Source organism: Ranitomeya variabilis, chromosome 7 (genome assembly GCF_051348905.1).
Source record: "Ranitomeya variabilis isolate aRanVar5 chromosome 7, aRanVar5.hap1, whole genome shotgun sequence".
NCBI classification, from domain to species: Eukaryota; Metazoa; Chordata; class Amphibia; order Anura; family Dendrobatidae; genus Ranitomeya; species Ranitomeya variabilis.
Genome location: NC_135238.1, coordinates 80,113,265 through 80,137,028, shown reverse-complemented (window position 1 = coordinate 80,137,028; position 23,764 = coordinate 80,113,265). Strand labels below are relative to the sequence as shown.

At 44.7% G+C, this 23,764-nt stretch overlaps 1 protein-coding gene across 1 annotated transcript in view; it reads right to left on the bottom strand.

Moving 5' to 3' along the window:
• LOC143786116 (acyl-coenzyme A amino acid N-acyltransferase 1-like) overlaps positions 1–23,764 on the bottom strand; it is a 63,513-nt gene that overhangs the window by 8,121 nt on the left and 31,628 nt on the right. The window contains exon 2 of the mRNA XM_077275362.1: positions 10,426–10,920. Coding sequence (XP_077131477.1) covers positions 10,426–10,888 — 463 coding nt within the window. The 5' untranslated portion in view covers positions 10,889–10,920. The remainder of the gene's footprint in view (positions 1–10,425; positions 10,921–23,764) is intronic.

The following is a 23,764-nucleotide window of genomic DNA, read 5'->3' as shown; positions in this document are numbered from 1 at the left end:
TGTTCACGCCGGTCTTGATGAGGGAATATGTTCAAGTCAGACGCCCCTGACTCATGGCAAGGCGTACACCTCTTCAGGGAGGTCAAAAGTCCATACCTATAAGGCCGGGGTCACACATGCGTGTTTTACGGACGTAAGAGCGCAGAAACTACGTCCGTAAAACTCGCATTACATACGGCACAATTATTCTCAATGGGGCTGCTCCTATCAGCCGTATATTACGGATCCGTAATATACGGCTTTCTACAGCCGTACAAAATCGCAGCATGCTGCGTTTGTCAGCGTATTGCGCAAAAAAATCGCCAATGAAAGTCTATGGGGGCGAGAAAAATACTGATTCCACACTGACCAGCAGTGTGACTTGCGAGAAATACGCAGCGGTGTGAGTGAAAAGTCGGTAATTCAATTGCCGGCTTTTCATTTCTCCTGCACAAACCCGACAGGATATGAGACATGGTTTACATACAGTAAACCATCTAATATCCCCCTTTTTTTTGCATATTCCACACTACTAATGTTAGTAGTGTGTATGTGCAAAATTTCAGCGCTGTAGCTGCTAAAATAAAGGGTTAAATGGCGGAAAAAATTGGCGTGGGCTCCCGCGCAATTTTCTCCGCCAGAGTGGTAAAGCCAGTGACTGAGGGCAGATATTAATAGCCAGGAGAGGGTCCATGGTTATTGGCCCCCCCGTGGCTACAAACATCTGCCCCCAGCCACCCCAGAAAAGGCACATCTGGAAGATGCGCCTATTCTGGCACTTGGCCACTCTCTTCCCACTCCCGTGTAGCGGTGGGATATGGGGTAATGAAGGGTTAATGCCACCTTGCTATTGTAAGGTGACATTAAGCCAGATTAATAATGGAGAGGCGTCAATTATGACACCTATCCATTATTAATCCAATTGTATGAAAGGGTTAAAAAACACACACACACACACACACATGATTTAAAAGTATTTTAATGAAATAAACACAGCGGTTGCTTTAATAATTTATTGCTCTCTCAATCCATCAGCAACACCCTCGCTTGGCAAAATAATAAACGCACAAGATACATACCTTCTGATGTCCTATCACGTCCAACGAGGTAATCCATCTGAAGGGGTTAACTAATATTACAGTCACGAGCTGCGATAAACCACTCGCTCGTGCCTGTAATCCCCGGGTGCTGAAAGGAAAGCAGTGATCTATACTTACATTGAGTTGCGGTGATGCGCCCCTGCTGGATGTTCTCATGAACTGCAGCCTGGGAACTTTTTCCCACGCTCCAGGTCATATGAGGACATCCACCAGGGGGCGCATCACCGCGACTGAAGGAAATGTAGGTCAATGACCTACATTTCATTCATTCGCCGGGGATTACAGGCACGGAGCACAACTGCATTTGCAGGGCTCCTGCCTGTAAAATTTTTTAACCCCTTCAGATGGATTACCTCGTTGGACGTGACGGTTCAGCTGAGGGTATGTATCTTGTGCGTTTATTATTTTGCCAAGCGAGGGTGTTGCTGATGGATTGAGAGAGCAATAAATTATTAAAGCAACCGCTGTGTTTATTTCATTAAAATACTTTTAAATCATGTGTGTGTGTGTGTGTGTGTTTTTTAACCCTTTCATACATTTGGATTAATAATGGATAGGTGTCATAATTGACGCCTCTCCATTATTAATCTGGCTTAATGTCACCTTACAATAGCAAGGTGGCATTAACCCTTCATTACCCCATATCCCACCGCTACACGGGAGTGGGAAGAGAGTGGCCAAGTGCCAGAATAGGCGCATCTTCCAGATGTGCCTTTTCTGGGGTGGCTGGGGGCAGATGTTTGTAGCCGGGGGGGGGGGGGGGGGGGGGGGCAATAACCATGGACCCTCTCTAGGCTATTAATATCTGCCCTCAGTCACTGGCTTTACCATTCTGGCGGAGAAAATTGCGCGGGAGCCCACGCCAATTTTTTCCGCCATTTAACCCTTTATTTTAGCAGCTACAGCGCTGAAATTTTGCACATACACACTACTAACATTAGTAGTGTGGAATATGCAAAAAAATGGGGATATGAGATGGTTTACTGTATGTAAACCATGTCTCATATCCTGTCGGGTTTGTGCAGGAGAAATGAAAAGCCGGCAATTGAATTACCGACTTTTCACTAACACCGCTGCGTATTTCTCGCAAGTCACACTGCTGGTCAGTGTGGAATCAGTATTTTTCTCGCCCCCATAGACTTTCATTGGCGATTTTTTTGCGCAATACGCTGACAAACGCAGCATGCTGCGATTTTGTACGGCCGTAGAAAGCCGTATATTACGGATCTGTAATATACGGCTGATAGGAGCAGCCCCATTGAGAATAATTGTGCCGTATGTAATGCGAGTTTTACGGACGTAGTTTCTGCGCTCTTACGTCCGTAAAACACGCATGTGTGACCCCGGCCTAATAGTGAATGGGGCTGTTCACAAGTCTGTGATTTGTCACAGACCAACTAGTCCTTGCAAAACTGTTGAAGTGTCCCATATTGATTAGCGTGTCAGATCAAAATTGCCAATTCAATTCTATGGGTCCATGAAAAAAATCAGAGAGCACTCAAATGCCATCCAAGTGTGGCCTGATTTTCACAGACTACTAGAAAGAAGGTGTATAATTTTTTTTTTCCCGTATATCAGAAAAACTGACGAAAATTAGACTAAACTTTGATAAAGATCAAATAACACTGATGAAAATCTGATCACTAATGAAATTTGGTCTGTTTTTTTTTTTTTAATGTGAAAAAAATGACAACTGAATGAGGCCTTAGGCCGGCGTCACACTGGTGTTTTAAACGGCCGAGTGCAATGCGATAAATAATCGCATTGCACTCAGACCAATGTTAACATATGGGGCAGCTCCCAGCAGCTGACTTTTTGTCTGCCATTTTCTTCGGTCTGAGACAATCGCAGCATGCTGCGATTGTCTCGGACCGAGGAAAACTCTGGGCTCACTCGCACCCATATAAGCCTATGGGTGCGAGTGAGACAGCGCACACCACTCGGACATCATCCGAGTGCTGTGCGTTATAAGCGGAACCCAGCAATGGAGGAGATGGAGAAATTCATTTCTCCGCCTCCTCCGCAGCTGTGCTCCGATCCTCCCTGTGTGAGAGAATCGGAGCACAGACGCATGACACTCGGGTCCTGCACTGCTGCGAGCAGGAGCCGAGGGTCATTAGCATATCGCATCCGATGATCTCGCATCAGATGCAATATGCCAGTGTGACGCCGGCCTTAGTCTAGGTTCCCACAATGAGTTTTCGGTGAGTTTTTTACACTGTATTTTCGGAAGAAATGCACATATCCTGCTTAACTTAATGGGTGCAGAAATGGTGCAGAAAATCTGCAACATCAGAAACTCACCAAAAGCTCATTGTGGGAACCTAGTCTAAGGCCACGTTCACACATTCAGTATTTGTTTAGTATCCCCTTCAAGACGCAGCCCTTTTTCGTTTTTGCATTTTCGTTTTTCACTCCCCTCCTTCCCAGAGCCATTTGGCCATGTGAGGGCTTATTTTTTGCAGGACGAGTTGTACTTTTGAACGACACCATTGATTTTACCATGTCTTGTACTAGAAAACGGGAAAAAAATTCCAAGTGTGGTGAAATTGCAAAAAAAGTGCAATCCCACACTTGTTTTTTGTTTGGCTTTTTTGCTAGGTTCACTAAATGCTAGAACTGACCTGCCATTGTGATTCTCCACGTCATTACGAGTTAATAGACACCAAACATGTCTAGGTTATTTTTTATCTAAGTGGTGAAGAAAAATTCCAAACTTTGCTTAAAAAAAAAAAAAAAAAATTGGCCATTTTCCGATACCAGTAGCGTTTCCATTTTTTGGGATCTTGGGTTAAGTGAGGGATTATTTTTTGCGTGCCGAGCTGACATTTTTAATAATACCACTTTTGTTTAAATACGTTCTTTTGATCGCCCGTTATTGCATTTTAATGCAATGTTGCGGCAACCAAAAAAACGTAATTCTGGTGTTTTTAATTTTTTTTTCTTGCTATGCCATTTACCGATCAGGTTAATCCTTTTGTTTAATTGATAGATCGGGCGATTATGAACGTGGCGATACCAAATATGTGTATTTTTTTTATTATTATTTTATTTTGAATGGGGCGAAAGGGGGGTGATTTAAACTTTTATATATATTTTTTTTTTTCATATTTTTAAAAACATTTTTTTTACTTTTGCCATGCTTCAATAGCCTCCATGGGAGGCTAGAAGCTGGCATAGCCTGATTGGCTCTCCTACATAGCAGCGATCATCGGATCGCTCCAATGTAGCTTAATTACAGGCTTGCTATGAACGCCAACCACAGGGTGGCGCTCACAGCAAGCTGGCATCAACAACCATAGAGGTCTCAAGGAGACCTCAGGTTGTCATGCCGACGCATCGCTGACCCCGATCACATGATGGGGGTCGGCGATGCGCGCATTTTCAGCCCGATGGCCGGAAGCGGTAGTTAAACGCCGCTGTCAGCGTTTGACAGCGGCATTTAACTAGTTAATAGCGGCGGGTGGATTGCAATTCCACCTGCCGCTATTGCGCGCACATGTCAGTTGTACAAAACAGCTGACATGTTGTGACTTTGATGTGGGCTCACCGCCGGAGCCCACATCAAAGGGGGAGACACGACATGCGCCGTACTAGTATGGCGCATGTCGTGAAGGGGGTATTTTAACCTCAGTATTTGTAAGTCCGAATCAGGAGTGGGTGATAAATACAGAAGTGGTGACGTGTTTCTATTATACTCTGATTGTTCCACTCCTGGTTTTGGCTTAATACTGAGGTAAAAAAACCTCACCAAATAATGCATGTGTGAACGTGGCCTAAGGGTGCATTTACACCACATGATTATCAGAGACAAGCCCTTCAAGGAACACTTAGTACCCAAAAATCAGGCAGTGTAAACAGGATGCTAACGAATGAGCAAAAGGCTTGTTTGTTGGGAGTAATTAATTTTAAGCTTCTTTAAAAAATCTTTCTTTTCGGGAGCACATCGTCCTGTTTAAACAGATCATGTGCTGCCCAGAACATTTACAATCTTTGTCTAGGGAACAGTCTATTAAAAATCGTTCTGTGTGCCTGTCTGACAAGCTATTAAATTGCCTTCTATGTAGCTGGTGGGAGGTTATTGACATCCACAATTTTCCCACTGCTGCGCTGACCCACAAATCCAAAGTGAGTCAGAAGTAAAAGTTGCTTGCGTAATATGTGGATTTAACTGTACTGACCTGGGGTTTCACTACTACTAGATTGAAAGGTGTTAAATCTAAACTTAAAATCTTACAAGGTGCAGATTTCACGATTCGCTTGGTGTGTCAGTTGGGGTACGTGCACATTTTTTTAAGAAGTTTTAGAGCAGAAACAGAGCAGAAACGCTGCAAATCCTGTTGAAAATTCCTTTTTATCTTGTAGTTTCTGCTCAGTTTCCGCTGCAAAAACTCTGCTACAAGACTCAGTATGCACATACCCTTTCTGCATGTGGTAAAAAAATGTAAAATCTCATCCACATGTGTAGGAACTGTAAACAGTTGTGAACTGCAAATCTGCAGGCAAAATCTGAAACATTTCTGACTCGATAAGACATTAAATGCCTTGACAAGAACCAGAAACTTTAAAAATTAATAAATTATATCAGAAATAGTCATAATACTTTATCGCACAATGGTTAAATGCAGGGGCATAAAGATTGTGGTCGCACAGGGTGCGACCATGACTGGGCCCGAGCAGGAGGATGCTCGCCGACCCCAGCTCCTACTTCAGCTGGATGTGCATCAGGCCAGCAGTTGACATTGGTGTGCCAGACATTGGCGTCACATGGCAGTGACATTATATGTTGCCATAGCAGGCACGCCGGTGTCAGAAGAGGATGCCGCAAGTCAAGGGAGCGGAGGAAGGTGAGAAGAATTTTTTTTATATGTAGACCATTCCATGCCAGAAAGGAGCCCAGGATGAGAGGACATATATATATATATCAGGATGGGGGACATTTATACCACAAAGGGAACCAGAATGGGGGACATATGTACCAGGATAGGGGCATATATATGCCAGGATGGGCCCAGGATGAGGGACATATGTACCTGGATGGGAGCATATATACCAGGATGGGGGACATATACACTCACTGGCCACTTTATTAGGTACACCTGTCCAACTTCTTGTTAACACTTAATTTCTAATCAGCCAATCACATGGCGGCAACTCAGTGCATTTAGGCATGTAGACATGGTCAAGACAATCTCCTGCAGTTCAAACCGAGCATCAGTATGGGGAAGAAAGGTGATTTGAGTGCCTTTGAACGTGGCATGGTTGTTGGTGCCAGAAGGGCTGGTCTGAGTATTTCAGAAACTGCTGATCTACTGGGATTTTCATGCACAACCATCTCTAGGGTTTACAGAGAATGGTCCGAAAAAGAAAAAAAATCCAGTGAGCGGCAGTTCTGTGGGCGGAAATGCCTTGTTGATGCCAGAGGTCAGAGGAGAATGGGCAGACTGGTTTGAGCTGATAGAAAGGCAACAGTGACTCAAATCGCCACCCGTTACAACCAAGGTAGGCCTAAGAGCATCTCTGAACGCACAGTGCGTCGAACTTTGAGGCAGATGGGCTACAGCAGCAGAAGACCACACCGGGTACCACTCCTTTCAGCTAAGAACAGGAAACTGAGGCTACAATTTGTACAAGCTCATCGAAATTGGACAGTAGAAGATTGGAAAAACGTTGCTTGGTCTGATGAGTCTCGATTTCTGCTGCGACATTCGGATGGTAGGGTCAGAATTTGGCGTAAACAACATGAAAGCATGGATCCATCCTGCCTTGTATGGAGCATCTTTGGGATGTGCAGCCGACAAATCTGCGGCAACTGTGTGATGCCATCATGTCAATATGGACCAAAATCTCTGAGGAATGCTTCCAGCACCTTGTTGAATCTATGCCACGAAGAATTGAGGCAGTTCTGAAGGCAAAAGGGGGTCCAACCCGTTACTAGCATGGTGTACCTAATAAAGTGGCCGGTGAGTGTATACCAGGAAGGGCCCCATGATGGGGGATATATATACTTGGAAGGTGCCCAAGGTTGGGGGACATATATACCTGAAAGGGGCCCAGGATGGACTGACATGTATACCTGGAAGTGATGGGGGACATTCCTACATAATGAAGTGGGGGAGGGGGGCAAACATGTATCTCTTTAAAGGATTTAGAATGTCACAAGGGCCCATACATCTGACCAAAATGTCAGGGGACCCAGGTCCAATTTTGCATCAGGGCCCATCGTATTCTAGTTACGCAACTGGTTAAATGTGTTGTTGAGGATTAGAAAACCATGTTTTTTTCCTCCACAAACTGTGCGGCACCTTTGTGCAGGTTGTGTGTGATCCTACAGCTCATCCCCATTCACTTAATAAGAGATAAGCGGCAATATCAGGTACAACCAATAGACAGGACTGAGTGATGCTGTTTCTGGAAGAAAGCAGCCAGTTAATCCTAAAAAAAAACCCTTTATGATGTACTAACTTAAAAGGGTTGTCCATCTCTGGGGACGTTTTTTCCTTGATTACATCAATTCACTTATTTTGGGTTAAAAATCATTATTTTTACTTTGTTTAACTAACCCCTTTCTTATGTTGGGAGTAATAATACGCCCTTGTCGGACTCCCTCCCTTTGACGTGGGTTCGGGCGCTGAGCCCACATCTTTCCCGGCACATATCAGCTGTTTTGAACAGGTGAAATGTGCCTCTAAGGCCGGTTTCACACGTCAGTGGCTCCAGTACGTGTGGTGACAGTTTTCTCACGTACCGGAGACACTGACTCAGGCCGGTTTCACACGTCAGTGGCTCCAGTACGTGTGGTGACAGTTTTCTCATGTACCGGAGACACTGACTCACGTAGACAATGTGACGTAGACAGAGACAATGGGTCTCTGCACATGTCAGCGTGTTTTCACGGACCGTGTGTCCGTTTGAAAAACACGGAGATATGTCAGTGTTCGTGGGAGCGCACGGATCACATGGACCCATTAAAGTCAATGGGTCCGTGTAAAACACGTACCGCACACGGATGCTGTCCGTGTGCCATGCAGGAGACAGAGCTACAGTAAGCGCTGTCCCCCCAGCGTGTGGTGCTGAAGCCGGAATACATTCCTTCCCCCAGCAGCTTTTGCTGGAGAGAAGGAATGAATGAACCTCCCATAGGGGTGGAGCCGCATATTCATCACTGTAATGAGCGGTACCACGTGACCGCTCATACAGGAAGAAGCTGCGGCGTGGAGGGGAAGCATCGAGGGAGCCGGGTGAGTATTTGATTGCCAGCGGGCGGGCGCACAGGGGGTGGGAGGCGGGCAGTGACTGGGATCTTTATTTTAAACACGCAAAAAATAAAAAAACAATGATTTTTCATTCATTCTCTCCAGCGAACGCTGCTGGGGGGAAGGAATGAATTCCGGCTTCAGCACCAGATGCAGGGGACAGCGCTTATCTCTAGCGCTGTCTCGTGCACGGTCCGTGTGGTACCCAGTCGGCACACGGGCGGCACACGGCTGCCGCACGTGTGCCACACTGATGTGCCACGTGAGCACACAGACACACGGACACGGATAACTCTGGTACCGATTTTTCCGGTACTGGAATTATCTGGACGTGTGGGACAGGCCTAACAGCGATCCACGCACATCTGTTAACTAGTTAAATGCCGCTGTCAATCTTTGACAGTGGCATTTAACTTGCTCTTTCCGGAAGCGCGCCGGAAATCCAACCCATCGGTGACCTCTTCACGTGATCGCCGGTCATCGATGGGTTGGCATGACAACCAGAGGTATCCAGGAGACCTCTATGGTTGTCATAGCCAGATTGCTATGAGCACTTCGCAGTGGTCGACGCTCATAGCAAGTGAGCATTTCTGCTGCATACAGGCGATCTGATAATCGCCTGTGTGTAGCACAGGTGATCAGACAACTGCAGCTTCTAGTCTCCCATGGAAACTATTGAAGCATGCAAAAAGTAAAAAAAAAAAAAGTTATTAAAATAAAAAAAAGGAAAAGTTAAAATTACCCCCCATGCGGCCCATTAAAAGTAAAACAATAAAAAAATCAAACATACACATATTTGGTATCGCCGCATTCAGAATCACCCGATCTGTCAATATAAAAAAAGGATTAACCTGATCGCTAAACGGCGTAACAATAAAAAAAGTCAAAACACTAGAATTACGTTTTTTTGGTTGCCGCTACATTTCAATAAAATGCAATAACGGGCAATCAAAAGAACATATCTGCACCAAAATGGCATCAATAAAAACGTCAGCTCCGCGTGCAAAAAATAAGTGCTCACCCAACCCCAGATCACGAAAAATGGAGACGCTACGAGTCTTGGAAAATGGGGCCTTTTTTTTTTTTTTTTTTACCAAAGTTTGGATTTTTTTTCACCACTTATATAAAAAAAGAACCTAGGCATGTTTGGTGTCTATGAACTCATAGTGACCTGGAAAATCATAATTGCAGTCAGTTTTAGCATTTAGTGAACATGGTAAAAACAAACAAACAAAAATAAATGTGGAATTGCACTTTTTTGCAATTTCACCTCACTTGGATTTTTTTCCCCATTTTCCAGTACAATATATGTTAAAACCAATGGTGCTGTTCAAAAGTACAACTTGTCCGGCAAAAAACAAGCCCTCACATGGCCATTTTGACGGAAAAATTAAAAAGTTATGGCTCTGGGAAGAAGAGGAGCAAAAAACAAAAACTCAAAAACAAAAATACCTCTGGTCGGTAAGGCGTAAAGATATTGCACCTTTTGCCTTTTGCAAGATCTTTGTTTCTCTGCACCCAACTTTTGATATGGTCGGTGGTCATAAATTAGCAGAAAGGAGTTCAGAAAAAGAATAGAGTGAAATGCAAGGAAAAAAGCCGATATTGGCACAGCCCCAGAGAATACCATTGGTCCAACAGCCATATGATGTTTTTTCAGATCGAACTTGGACCAAAAATACAGTCATGTGCAAGAGCCAAAGGCAAATAAGAGTTAGAAATTCTCCTCTTGGACTGTGAGTTCACTGACCGATGCTTATTTAACCCATTCAAAAACCAGAACACACAGTGCAACATACAGGCTAAGGAAGGCAAAGGGTGCAATATTGTCAATGAAACCCAATTACAAAAATGATTTAGCCAAAATATATCCACTTAAGGAAGAAAAACAAATTGGCACCAAAAGTGGACAACTCGTAAAGTCTACAGCTTAACACAAACCAATATCAATGACATTTTATTTGCTATCCTGTATTATACTATAGACGATAAGAAGCCATTAAACATGAGAAATTAGCAGTCAGAGGAAACCAGGAAAGGATTGTAATCACTGTATATGTAAAAATATAGCACAGCCTTTATTTTATTACCTGTAGGACAAAATAAAGCGCCTCTGATCTTCCCTTCTTGGATCACTGTTCTTTGTATTCCTGGAGCCATATGCCATCTCGTACACGTCTTGGATAGAATAGGCTGTGGATCGGCAGAAAGTCCTAATGCCAAATTATCGATCAGATCCACTGTGTATTGGAATGGGCAGTTTTCAACATCTTTTTTCATAGGAGTTTGAAATGGTTTTAAAGGTTTTAAGGACCACACTAGACCCATGGGATGTATGCCTTGGTAGGTTCCTCCAACTGCAGGCGTTTTATCCAAGCTTACTTCTCCTAGATTGTCAGCTTCATAGAACGCCCGTGACTGGAAGAGTTCACCCTTGTCATCCTTGAGTGTTAATCGAATAGTCACTTTTTGGGAAGGTTGGAGTCCAGTCACCTTAATAAGCATAGGCTCATCTGTCAAACCTTTCTCAGGGACAACAGTAAGGTTGGCCATTTTTGGAAGATAAAAATTTTTGCAGATAAAACCTTAAAAAGAAAGACAAAGTAAAGTATTTTCCAGATTCTTCAGCAAATAAAGAGATTGTAAACTCAACATCATACACTTAATTCTGATTTAATAAAGAAGGATTTTCGGTTGAGGATCACCATTTCTTGGACACAAAGGTAAAAAAAGATCATCTCTAATTCTGGAGGACCTGTCTTTAATAGTGTTGAGCGATACCTTCCGATATTCGGAAATATCGGTATCGGATTGGATCGGCCGATATCCAAAAAATATCGGATATCGCCAATACCGATACCCGATACCAATGCAAGTCAATGGGACACAAATATCGGAATTAAAATAAGCCCTTTCTGTCCTTGTACATCCTGTTCCGGAGGGGGGAAGAGTGTGGGCGGAGACTGCGTGACTGTGTGGGACCGTGGGGGGTCTGTGCGGGCCTGCCAGGGGTCTGTGCTGGCCTCTCGGGGGTCTGGGCGGGCTGCCGGGGGTCTGTGCGGGCCTCTTTGGGGTCTGTACGGGCCTCTTTGGGGTCTGTGCAGCCTGCCGGGGGTCTGTGCGGCCTGCCGGGGTCTGTACGGGTCTCTCGGGGGTCTGTGCGGCCTGCCGGGGATCTGTAAGGGCCTCTCGGGGGGGTCTGTGCGGCCTGCCGGGGGTCTCTGCGGGCCTCTCTGGGGTCTGTGCGGCCTGCCGGGGGTCTGTGCGGCCTGCCGGGAGTCTGTACGGGCCTCTATAGGGGTCTGTGCAGCCTGCCGGGGGTCTGTGCGGCGTGCCGGGGGTCTGTACGGGCCTCTCTGGGATCTGTGAGGCCTGCCGGGGGTCTGTGCGGGTGTGCAGGCATCGTCCGATGGGACTACAAGTCCCATCGGGCTATGCCTGCTACAATGGCAGTGATTGACACATTAGCCAATGATGGGACAGTAGTAGTCCCATCATCCGGCTAATGTGTTGAATGTTAAAAAAAAATAAAAAATACAACATACATACAACATACATGCAACATACATACAACATACATACTACATGCATACTACATACATACATACATACAACATACATACTACATACATACATACATAGTACATACATAGTATATACACTGTGTTCCAAATTATTATGCACATAGAGTTTAGGAGTGATAAGGTTAGAATTTTTTTGTTTGTCATTTAAACTCATTGATGGTGATGTGTGTCAGGGCTCTTTATATCACTTAAAGCAATTGCAGATACCTGTGCAAATTAGTTTGGCAGGTGTGTCCAAATAAAGGCAAGACTACTTAAGAAGGCTGTTCCACATTATTAAGCAGCCTACATTTTTCGCCAAAATGGGAAAGAAAAAGGATGTGTCGGCTGCTGAGAAGCAACAAATTCTGGAGTATTTAGGTCAAGGCATGACTACAATCAACATTGCCAAGACACTTCATCGTGATCATCGCACAATCAAGAAGTATGTAGCTGATTCCCAGCACACACGTGTGCGTGCTGATAAGGAAAAATTGAGGACTCTTTCCAACAGGCAATTGCGTAACGTTAAAAGAGCAGCTGCAAAAATGCCTTGTCATAGCAGCAGACAAGTTTTTGAAGCTGCTGGTGCCTCCAACGTCCCCAGAACAACAAGATGCAGGGTCCTTCAGAGGTTTGCAGCTGAGCGTAAGCCATCCTGTCGACCACCTCTATCCACTGCAACAAGCAGAAACGGCTCCAGTGGGCCAAACGATACATGAAGACTGACTTCCAAACTGTTTTGTTCACCGATGAGTGCCGTGCAACGCTCGATGGTCCAGATGGATGGAGTGGAGGATGGACACCCCATGAAAACACGGCTAAGGCACCAACAAGGAGGAGGTGGAGTAATGTTTTGGGCTGGAATCATGGGGAGAGAGATTGTCGGCCCCTTTATGATCCCTGAAGGGGTAAAGGTGAACTCCATAATCTATGTGGAGTTTCTAAAACAACACTTCCTGCCATGGTTCAAGAGGAAGAACCGTGCTTTCCACAACAAGATCATTTTCATGCATGATAATGCACCATCTCATGCTGCAAAAAACACATCTGCATCTCTGGCTGCTATGGGCATAAAAGAGGACAAACTTATGGTGTGGCCACCATCTTCCCCTGACCTCAACCCCATTGAGAACCTCTGGAGCATCATCAAAAGGAGTGTCTATGATGGCGGGAGGCAGTTCACATCTAAGCAACAGCTCTGGGAGGGTAGTCTGTCCACATGCAAAACAATTGAAGCAGAAACCATCCAAAAACTGACAAATTCAATGGACGAGAGAGTTCAGAAGCTTCTTTTGAACAAGGGGTCCTACGTGCAAATGTAACATCACCTAGAATAAAGTTTTCACTTGAAAACTGTTTGATTTAATTTTGTAATAAGCTGATAATGCTTATAACTTCACAGTTAACCATTTTTTTGTTCAAAATAAAAAAAAAGGTTGAAAACTCTGCTGTGCATAATAATTTGGAACATGCATTTTGAGTGTTTATTTTTTTTAAAAAGATACTGTTTTCATAGGCAGTTTTTTCCAAAACATTGCAATTATATTAGAATAGTAGATGACTGGAAAATAACAATGACTGCAATTCAGATAGGTTATTTAGAGAAAATATGAGGAAATATTATTTGCATAATAATTTGGAACACAGTGTACATACTACTAACTACATACATACAACATACATACATACATACATGCTACATACATACAACATACATACTACATACATACAACATACTACATACATCCATACAACATACATACAATATACATACAGACATACAACATACATACAACATACATACAACATACATACATACATACATACATACATACATACATACTACAAACATACTACATATATACTACATACAATACATTCATACATTACATACAATATAGACATACAGTACATATAACATAGATTACATACTCACCATCACTTGTCATTTTGATCCCCGAAGCCAGTGTCATCTGTAAAAAAGATTAAAATAACAAACAACCAACATACTCCCTGATCCGCAGACATCCACGAGTGTCCCACGACGATCTCCCGTGGAGAACGGCAGCATCAGCTGATGCAACCGCTCTCTAGGGGCTCCAGGAACACAATGACGGGAGGAAGGTATCCTTCCGCACTGTATTCCTCCGCCACTGTAAAGAAAATAGTCCCTAGTCTCACTTTTGGCATTGCTGTGTGAGAAATTTTCCCACGTAGCAATTGCCATAAAGTGAGACTTTGAACTCTAGTAACCTCTCAGTGATGCACTGCGGGAGCCATTGTCTCCTGTCAGTGTGTCACTGAGGGTCCTATAGAGCAGTGACATCACCCGATGTCACTGTTCCATAGGGGAGATCATCGTGGGACACTCGTTATTAATTGGACTACGGTGGACAGGTAGTATACGGTTTATTATTTTACGTTTTTTGCAGGCACTGAAGTATGGTAAGTATGGTTAAATGAAGAATATTAAAATACTTTTTTCCTAATGTGTGTGTGTTTTATTAACCCTTTACTAGTATTGGATTAATAATGGATAGGCATCTTATTGACGCCTCTCCGTTATTAACCCGGCTTAATGTCACCTTACAATAGCAAGGTGACATTAACCCCTTATTACCCCATATCCCACCACTACACGGGAGTAGGAAGAGAGGGGCTAAGTGCCGGAATTGGCACATCTTACAGATGCACTATTTCTGGGGCGGCTGCGGACTGGTATTTGTAGCCGGGGGGGCCAATATCCATGGCCCCTCTCTAGGCTATGAATATCAGCCCGTAGCTGTCTGCGTAGCCTTTCTGGCTATAAAATATAGGGGGACTCCACGTCATTTTTTTGGTGTCCCCCTATTTTAATAGCCAGTAAAGGCTACACAGATAGCTGCGGGCTGATATTCATAACAGGCTACAAATATTGGCCCCTGGCCGTCGGCTTTCCCCCTCTGGCGCAGAGAATTGCGCAGGAGCCCATGCCGTTTTTTTCCATTTTGTTGTTTGTTTTTTTTAAATTAAACGCTCATTAAGGCCTCTTTCATACTTGCGTCGGTACGGGTCCGTCGCTATGCGTCAGGCCGACGTACTGACGCACGTTGTGAAATTTGTGCACGACGTGGGCAGCGGATGCAGTTTTTCAACGCATCCGCTGCCCATTCTGAAGTCCAGGGAGGAGGGGGTGGAGTTTCGGCCGCGCACGCGTGGTAGAAAATAGCAGACGCGACGGACAAAAAAAACCATTCACGACGGTCCGCCAAAATACAAGTCTATGGGTAAAAAACGCATCCTGCGAGCACATTTGCAGGATCCATTTTTTTTCCGCCGGATCCGTTTTTTTCTCAGAGTTGTATTAGCTCCGGATTGCGCCTGATGGTCACACGTTTCATCCATTTTTTGCCGGATCCGTCAAAAAAGCTGTTTCCGCCGGACAGAAAACGCATACAGAGGAACGTTTTTTCTGTCCGGCGAAAACGCCCACAGTGATGGATCCGGCAAAAAATGGATGAAACATGTGGCCATCAGGCGCAATCCAGCGCTAATACAACTCTATGAGAAAAAAACGGATCCGGCGGAAAAAAACGCATCCTGCGAGCACATTTGCAGGATCCGTTTTTTTCCACCGCATCCGTTTTTTTCTCATAGAGTTGTATTAGCGCCGGATTGCACCTGATGGCCACACATTTCATCCGTTTTTTGCCGGATCCGTCAAAAAAACTGTTTCCGCTGGATGGAAAACACTTACAGAGGAACGGTTTTTCTGTCCGGCAAAAAAACGCACAGCGACGGATCTGGCGAAAAACGGATGAAACTTGTGGCCATCAGGCGCATTCCGGCGCTAATACAACTCTATGAGAAAAAAACGGATCCTGCAAATGTGCTCGCAGGATGCGTTTTTTACCCATAGACTTGTATTAGGCCTCTTTCACACTAGCGTCGTGCACTGCACGTCGCTATGCGACGTTTTGCAGAAAAAACGCATCCTGCAAAAGTGCTTGCAGGATGCGTTTTTTCTCCATAGACTTTTATTAGCGATGCAGTGCGACACATTGCCACACTTCGCATCCATCGTGCAATGGATCCGTCGTGTTTTGGCGGACCGTCGTCACGAAAAAATGTTCAAGTGAACATTTTTTTTGTCCGTCTCGTCCGCCATTTTCTACCGCGCATGCGCGGCCGAAACTACGCCCCCTCCTCCCCGGACTTCAGAATGGGCAGCGGATGCGTTGAAAAACTGCATCCGCTGCCCACGTCGTGCACAAATTTCACAACGAACGTCTGCCCGACGCATAGCGACGGACCCGTACCGACGCAAGTATGAAAGAGGCCTTAATGAGCGTTTAATTAAAAAAAAACGGCGTGCGCTCCCGCGCAATTTTCTGCGTCAGAGGGGGAAAGCCGACAGCCGGGGGCCAATATTTGTAGCCTGCTATGAATATCAGCCCGCAGCTGTCTGCGTAGCCTTTACTGGCTATTAAAATAGGGGGACCCCAAAAAAATGACGTGGGGTCCCCCTATATTTTATAGCCAGAAAGGCTACGCAGACAGCTACGGGCTGATATTCATAGCCTAGAGAGGGGCCATGGATATTGCCCCCCCCCCCGGCTACAAATTCCAGTCCGCAGCCGCCCCAGAAATGGCGCATCTGTGAGATGTGCCAATTCCGGCACTTAGCCCCTCTCTTCCCACTCCTGTGTAGCGGTGGGATATGGGGTAATAAGGGGTAAATGTCACCTTGCTATTGTAAGGTGACATTAAGCCGGGTTAAAAACAGAGAGGCGTCAATAGGACGCCTATCCATTATTAATCCAATACTAGTAAAGGGTTAATAAAACACACACACATTAGGAAAAAAGTATTTTAATATTCTTCATTTAACAATACTTACCATACTTCAGCGCCTGCAAAAAACGTAAAATAAACCGTATACTACCTGTCCGCCGTAGTCCAATTAATAACGAGTGTCCCACGACAATCTCCGCTATAAAACAGTGACATCGGGTGATGTCACTGCTCTATAGGACCCTCAGTGACACACTGACAGGAGTGATGGTGAGTATGTAATCTATGTTATATGTACTGTATGTCTATATTGTATGTAATGTATGAATGTATTGTATGTAGTATGTATGTATGTATGTAGTATGTATGTATGTTGTATGTACGTATGTAGTATGTGTGTTGTATGGATGTATGTAGTATGTTGTATGTATGTTGTATGTATGTAGTATGTATGTATGTATGTATGTAGTATGTATGTAGTATGTATGTATGTATATAGTATGTATGTAGTATGTATGTTGTATGTAGTATGTTTGGTGTTTTTTTTTTTTTACATTCAACACATTAGCCGGATGATGGGACTACGACTGTCCCATCATTGGCTAATGTGTCAATCACTGCCATTGTAGCAGGCATAGCCCGATGGGACTTGTAGTCCCATCGGATGATGCCTGCACACCCGCACAGACCCCCGGCAGGCCACACAGACCCCCGGCAGGCCGCACAGACCCCAGAGAGGCCCGTACAGACCCCCGGCAGGCCGCACAGACCCCCGGCAGGCCGCACAGACCCCCGAGAGGCCCGTACAGACTCCCGGCAGGCCGCACAGACCCCCGACAGGCCGCACAGACCCCAGAGAGGCCCGTTCAGACCCCCAACAGGCCGCACAGACCCCCGGCAGGCCGCGCAGACCCCTTGAGAGGCTCGTACAGACCCCTGGCAGGCCACACAGACCCCCGAGAGGCCCGTACAGACCCCTGGCAGGCCCGCACAGACCCCCCCACGGTCACGCACAGACGCAGTCTCCACCCATGCACCGCCCACACTCCATTATAGTGCATCATTGCACTATAGGAACTTCCGATTCCGGTATCCGATATCTTAAATATATCGGAACTCAGTATCGGAAATCCTATACAGTGAATATCGGCCGATACCCGATATTTGCAGTATCGGAATGCTCAACACTAGTCTTTAATTAGATGGACTTCCATTAATTTGAATGTACTTTTGATAATGCTGAATTTCTCCTATGGTGGTATTGAAGGGAAATTGAACACTTTTTGCCAGGATTAATCCCAGATTACAGCTACCTTCATGTGGTCCTAGCAGTTAGATTCTTTTGGACTATTTTCTTTTTCTTTTATGGGCCTAAGAACTTGCAGATAGTTTCTAACTACCTGCCTGTGGTGCCAAGCGCCGATCTCTGCCAACACAGAGTGGTCGGTGACCACTCCTGTTTCTGCTGACATCGCAGGTGAGACCAGTCCTGAGGGTCCACAGGATACTGTATAGGATAAATTAACCAATAGATGTTTTACCCTATCAAGTACTGTCTGTGTTTCTTTTTTTATAGAAACTGTAACTGGATCAACTCTAGGTAATGTCACTGTTGTGTCAAATGTAAACCACTTTTTGATGTCCATCTCCTCAGTGTTCCTTGTTTTATCTAATGCCTTGGAAAAGTTTTTGTACCCTTTTCCTCACTCAGAACAATGAGATCCCTTTGCTGTGTTGTAAGTTGTTTATGACTTTTACTGGAAAATGTCAGGAAACTCCCACTAGAAAGCTAGCTAAACCTTATTTGGGGTTAATCAGAATCACTGTAAATGATGGCAGCCGTGTACTGACTAATGTTATGGCTAATTCTGAAAAAAGAAAATGAATCGCCCCCATTGGGCCGTGGGGTACTCGGTACCGGGTCCTCAGGACATCTCGGGGGGATGTCACGGTGGCTGACCCGGTCCGTGGCCCTGGGACGTCCGTATTAAAGGGAAAGGTCTTTAAAGGGACTCTGTCACCTGAATTTGGAGGGAACAATTTTCAGCTATAGGGGCGGGGTTTTCGGGTGTTTGATTCACCCTTTCCTTACCCGCTGGCTGCATGCTGGCTGCAATATTGGATTGAAGTTCATTCTCTGTCCTCCGTAGTACATGCCTGCACAAGGCAATCTTGCTTTACGCAGGCGTGTACTATGGAGGACAGAGAATGAACTTCAATCCAATATTGCAGCCAGCATGCAGCCAGCGGGTAAGGAAAGGGTGAATCAAACACCCGAAAACCCCGCCCCTATGGCTGAAAACTGTTCCCTCCAAATTCAGGTGACAGAGTCCCTTTAAGGGGAATGTTCGTGATGCCACCTGTGGTATTCGGTCAGGGTGACCGATGCTGCTTTAAGGGGTCCACTGGGGTGATGTTATGGCAGCTAGATGGTATACCTTCCCACAGGTGAAGTATGTCCCCAGGGCTTCCCGGTGTGTAGATGGTTGGTGGTGAGAGGCGCAGAGAAGAACGAGGACACAAGGTTTCAGTCTCTTTACCTTTACTGAAGACTTCAGCATCCACAGTCCAAGGTACCAGATCACAGGGCAGGCAGAGTCTGGCCAGTTTGGAGGCAAGTCCAGAGTTCCCTTGTCCATGTGGAAATCAGTAGCCTTCCCTTGCGCTGCGGTGGTGTAGTCCCTTACTGCCTATGGCTTCACATAAGGGTCTCACAGATGTGGTTTTTCATTCTCTCTCTGTCCCCCGTATAGGATAGGACAATACCCGTATGACTGGTGGCTTGAGGCTGTTTATAGGGACTCTAGTATGCCCCAGCCTCTGAGGGTTGCCACCGTGCCTCCTGGGTGTAGGTACGGACAGGTAACCTGCAATTAGCTGTCCTGCCGGTCTCTGAAGTAAAGCATAAAGGTCCGTACTCCCTCGGTGTGACGGCTACCGGGATTCTGCGCCTCAGAAGGAGGCAGCCTGTGCAGGGCTGGTCCCCTTCTGGTATCCTCTCCTTTTCTTTCCTTGCGCGCTCGCTGCAATATGTCCGGCTTTCTATCCATCTGTTTCCTAGGAGCTGCAGCACTTTAGGCCACAGGGCTCCTCTCCTTCCTTTCCCTTTGTCTCTCTGACAAGAACTGACCCTTTCCCTCCAGATCAGGATGTTCTTATAGGGGAGTTCACCTTAAACAGGCTTGGAGCTCCCCCTTCTGGTCTGGAGTGTGAACATGTTGCATGCTTTTGTTACCTGACAAAGAGTTCTCCTTCATTGCCTCCAAACGTAGCATCACTCTCCCCGAGAGGAAAGCAATACCACTGCGACGACCAGGACCCTAGTGCGCCACAAAAATACATCCCAAAGTTCAAACTTATGCAACCACATTATTTTAGTTTTGTTTTTATCCTCCCTCAAAATTATTTTAGTTTATTTCTCAATGTATTAGTACAGAATACGGGTGACATGGAAAGATGGAAACATTTCTGAAATAATACTACTTTGTACGATTTTTTAACATGACAAAAACCTGCCATTTTAATAGGGGTCTGTAGACTTTTCAACTACACATCCACAGCTCTGCAGTGTGTGCTGGTGCAATGGATATACTTGCACATCACAAGACAGGCGTATACAAGAGTTGTATCCATATTATTTGCAGTGGAAGCCAACTGAAGTAAACAGCTTAACTTCAGCTTCACCTCTTTAAATCTTGATAGTGACCCCTGGAGAAGAGTGACTCTTTTTGAGGCTAATTACATTTGCCTCAAATTTTACAACCAAAAAAAGTTTTCCCCGTGTCTGATTTTTTATGATGTGCTTTGAGCACATTTGTAACATGATTGATTGGCAATTGCAAAGGAAGCCCTAGTGCATTCATTGCTACAGGACATTCTTTAGGCAACCCCTTCAAGACCTTGCCCTTTTTAATTTTTGCATTTCTGTTTTTTGCTCTCCTTCTTCCCAGAGTCATAGCTTTTCTATTTTTTGGTCAATATGGTCATGTGAGAGCTTGTTTTTTGCAGGACTAGTTGTACTTTTGAACAACACCATTGGTTTTACCATATCATGTACTCAAAAATGGGGAAAAAAATACCAAGTGTGGTGAAATTGCAAAAAAGTGCAATTCCACAAAGTTTTTTTGGATTATTTTTTACCATGTTCACCAAATGCTAAACTGACCTGCCATTATGATTCTCCAGGTCAATAGTTCATAGACACCAAACATGTCTAGGTCACTAAGGGGTTAATAGCCTCAATAATAGTCAAGGTGTGTATGTGTGTGTATTTCTGCAAGTGGCACTCATACTTAATACTGAATAAATAAGTGTTTTGAAAACGTTGACCTCAATTTCTCAAAGCATTCAAAAGTTGCAAAAATGTTGCGACTTTTTAAAGCTTCTGTGCCATTTTCTCACAGCTCCGACAAAGTGAAAGATGCAGGGGCGTGACAAGGTGCGGAGACTTCACTTGTTAAATTCACAATGAGCAGTCATGTACCTTAGGCTAAAACTGTTGCTCCAGTAATGGGCTGGAGTAAAATGTGTGGCCATTGGCACAGAGGTTCATGTCACTTTGTGCCTCGCCTAAATCATTAAGAGGTGCGCGCCTCTTAATGAATCAGGCACTTTGCACTCCACCCCGACCTCTAATAAAAACTGGAGTGAAAATTGCCATCTTGATGAATTAGGGTCTTTGCATTTTTTCATCATTTGCATATTATTAACATGTATGTCAAACCCTTGAACCTTCCACAGTCTCACCACCCACTCTTGGAAAAACTCCACTTCTGCACCATGTCCTCACCAATCACACAATAACAGGTCCCATCAAACACCATATCACATACATAGCCAACAGCTTTTGTTTTGGCCAAAATATTTTTAACCCCTTTCTGTCATTGGACGTACTATTCCATCCATGTGGGGTGGGCCCTACTTCCCAAGGATGGAATAGTACGTCCAGCGCGATCGGCCGTGCTCATGGGGGGAGCGCGGCCGATCGCGGACGGGTGTCAGCTGACTATTGCAGCTGACATCCGGCACTATGTGCCAGGAGCTGTCACGGACCGCCCCCAGCACATTAACCCCTGGCACACTGCGATCAAACATGATCGCAGTGTTCCGGCGGTACAGGGAAGTATCGCGCAGGGAGGGGGCTCCCTGCGTGCTTCCCTGAGACGATCGGTACAAGGGGATGTGCTCATCTTGTACCGAGCCTCTCCTCCTTGCAAGCCCAGGGTCCAAAATGGCCGCGGGGCTGCATCCGGGTCCTGCAGGGAGGTGGCTTCACAGCGCCTGCTCAGAGCAGGCGCCGGGAAGCCTCCCTGTGTGTGCTGTGTGATCGCCGATCTGACACAGTGCACAGCAAAGTGTCAGATCGGCGATCTGTCACTTTACTGTGATGTCCCCCCCTGGGGCAAAGTAAAAATGTAAAAAAAAAATAAAAATTACATGTGTAAAAAAAAATAAAAAAATCCTGAATAAATAATAATAATAAAAAAATATTGTTCCAATAAATACATTCCTTCAGCTAAATAAAAATAAAAAAACAATAAAAGTACACATATTTAGTATCGCTGCGTCCTTAACGACCCGTCCTATAAAACTGTCCCACTAGTTAACCCCTTCAGTGAACACCGTTAAAAAAAAAACAAAAAAAAAACAACGAGGCAAAAACAATGCTTTATTATCTTACCACCGAACAAAAAGTGGAATAACATGCGATCAAAAAGACGGATATAAATAACCATGGTACCGCTGAAAACGTCATCTTGTCCCGCAAAAAGCGAGCCACCATACAGCATCATCAGCGAAAAAATAAAAAGGTTATAGTCCTCAGAATAAAGCGATGCAAAAATAATTATTTTTTCTATAAAATAGTTTTTATCGTATAAAAGCGGCAAAACATAAAAAAATGATATAAATGAGGTATCACTGTAATCGTACTGACCCGAAGAATAAAACTGCTTTATCCATTTTACCAAATGCGGAACGGTATAAGCGCCCCCCCAAAAGAAATTAATGAATAGCTGGTTTTTGGTCATTCTGCCTCACAAAAATCAGAATAAAATGTGATCAAAAAATGTCACATGCCCGAAATGTTACCAGTAAAAACGTCAACTCATCCCGCAAAAAACAAGACCTCACATGACTCTGTGGACCAAAATATGGAAAAATTATAGCACTCAAAATGTGGTAACGCAAAAAACATTTTTTGCAATAAAAAGCGTCTTTGAGTGTGTGACGGCTGCCAATCATAAAAATCCGCTAGAAAACCCGCTATAAATAGTAAATCAAACCCCCCCTTCATCACCCCCTTAGTTACGAAAAATTAAAAAAATGTATTTATTTCCATTTTCCCATTAGGGTTAGGGTTAGGGCTAGGGTTAAGGCTAGGGTTAGTGCTAGGGTTAGGGATAGGGCTAGGGTTAGAGTTAGGGCTAAGGTTAGGGTTAGGGTTGGGGCTAGGGTTAGGGATACAGTTAGGGTTAGGGTTGGGGCTAAAGTTAGAGTTGGGGCTAAAGTTAGGGTTGGAGCTAAAGTTAGGGTTAGGATTACATTTACAGTTGGGAATAGGGTTGGGATTAGGGTTAGGGGTGCGGTTAGGGTTACAGTTGAGATTAGGGTTAGGGGTGTGTTTGGATTAGGGTTTCAGTTATAATTGGGGGGTTTCCACTGTTTAGGCACATCAGGGGCTCTCCAAATGCGACATTGCGTCCGATCTCAATTCCAGCCAATTCTGCGTTGAAAAAGTAAAACAGTGCTCCTTCCTTTCCGAGCTCTCCCGTGCGCACAAACAGGGGTTTACCCCAACATATGGGGTATCAGCGTACTCAGGACACATTGGACAACAACTTTTGGGGTCCAATTTCTCCTGTTACTCTTGGGAACATAAAAAATTGGGGGCTAAAATTAATTTTTGTGTAAAAAAGAAAAAAAATATATATATATTTTTTATTTTCACGGCTCTGCGTTATAAACTGTAGTGAAACACTTGGGGGTTCAAAGTTCTCACAACACATCTAGAAAAGTTCCTTGGGGGATCTAGTTTCCAATATGGGGTCACTTGTGGGGGGTTTCTACGGTTTAGGTACATTAGGGGCTC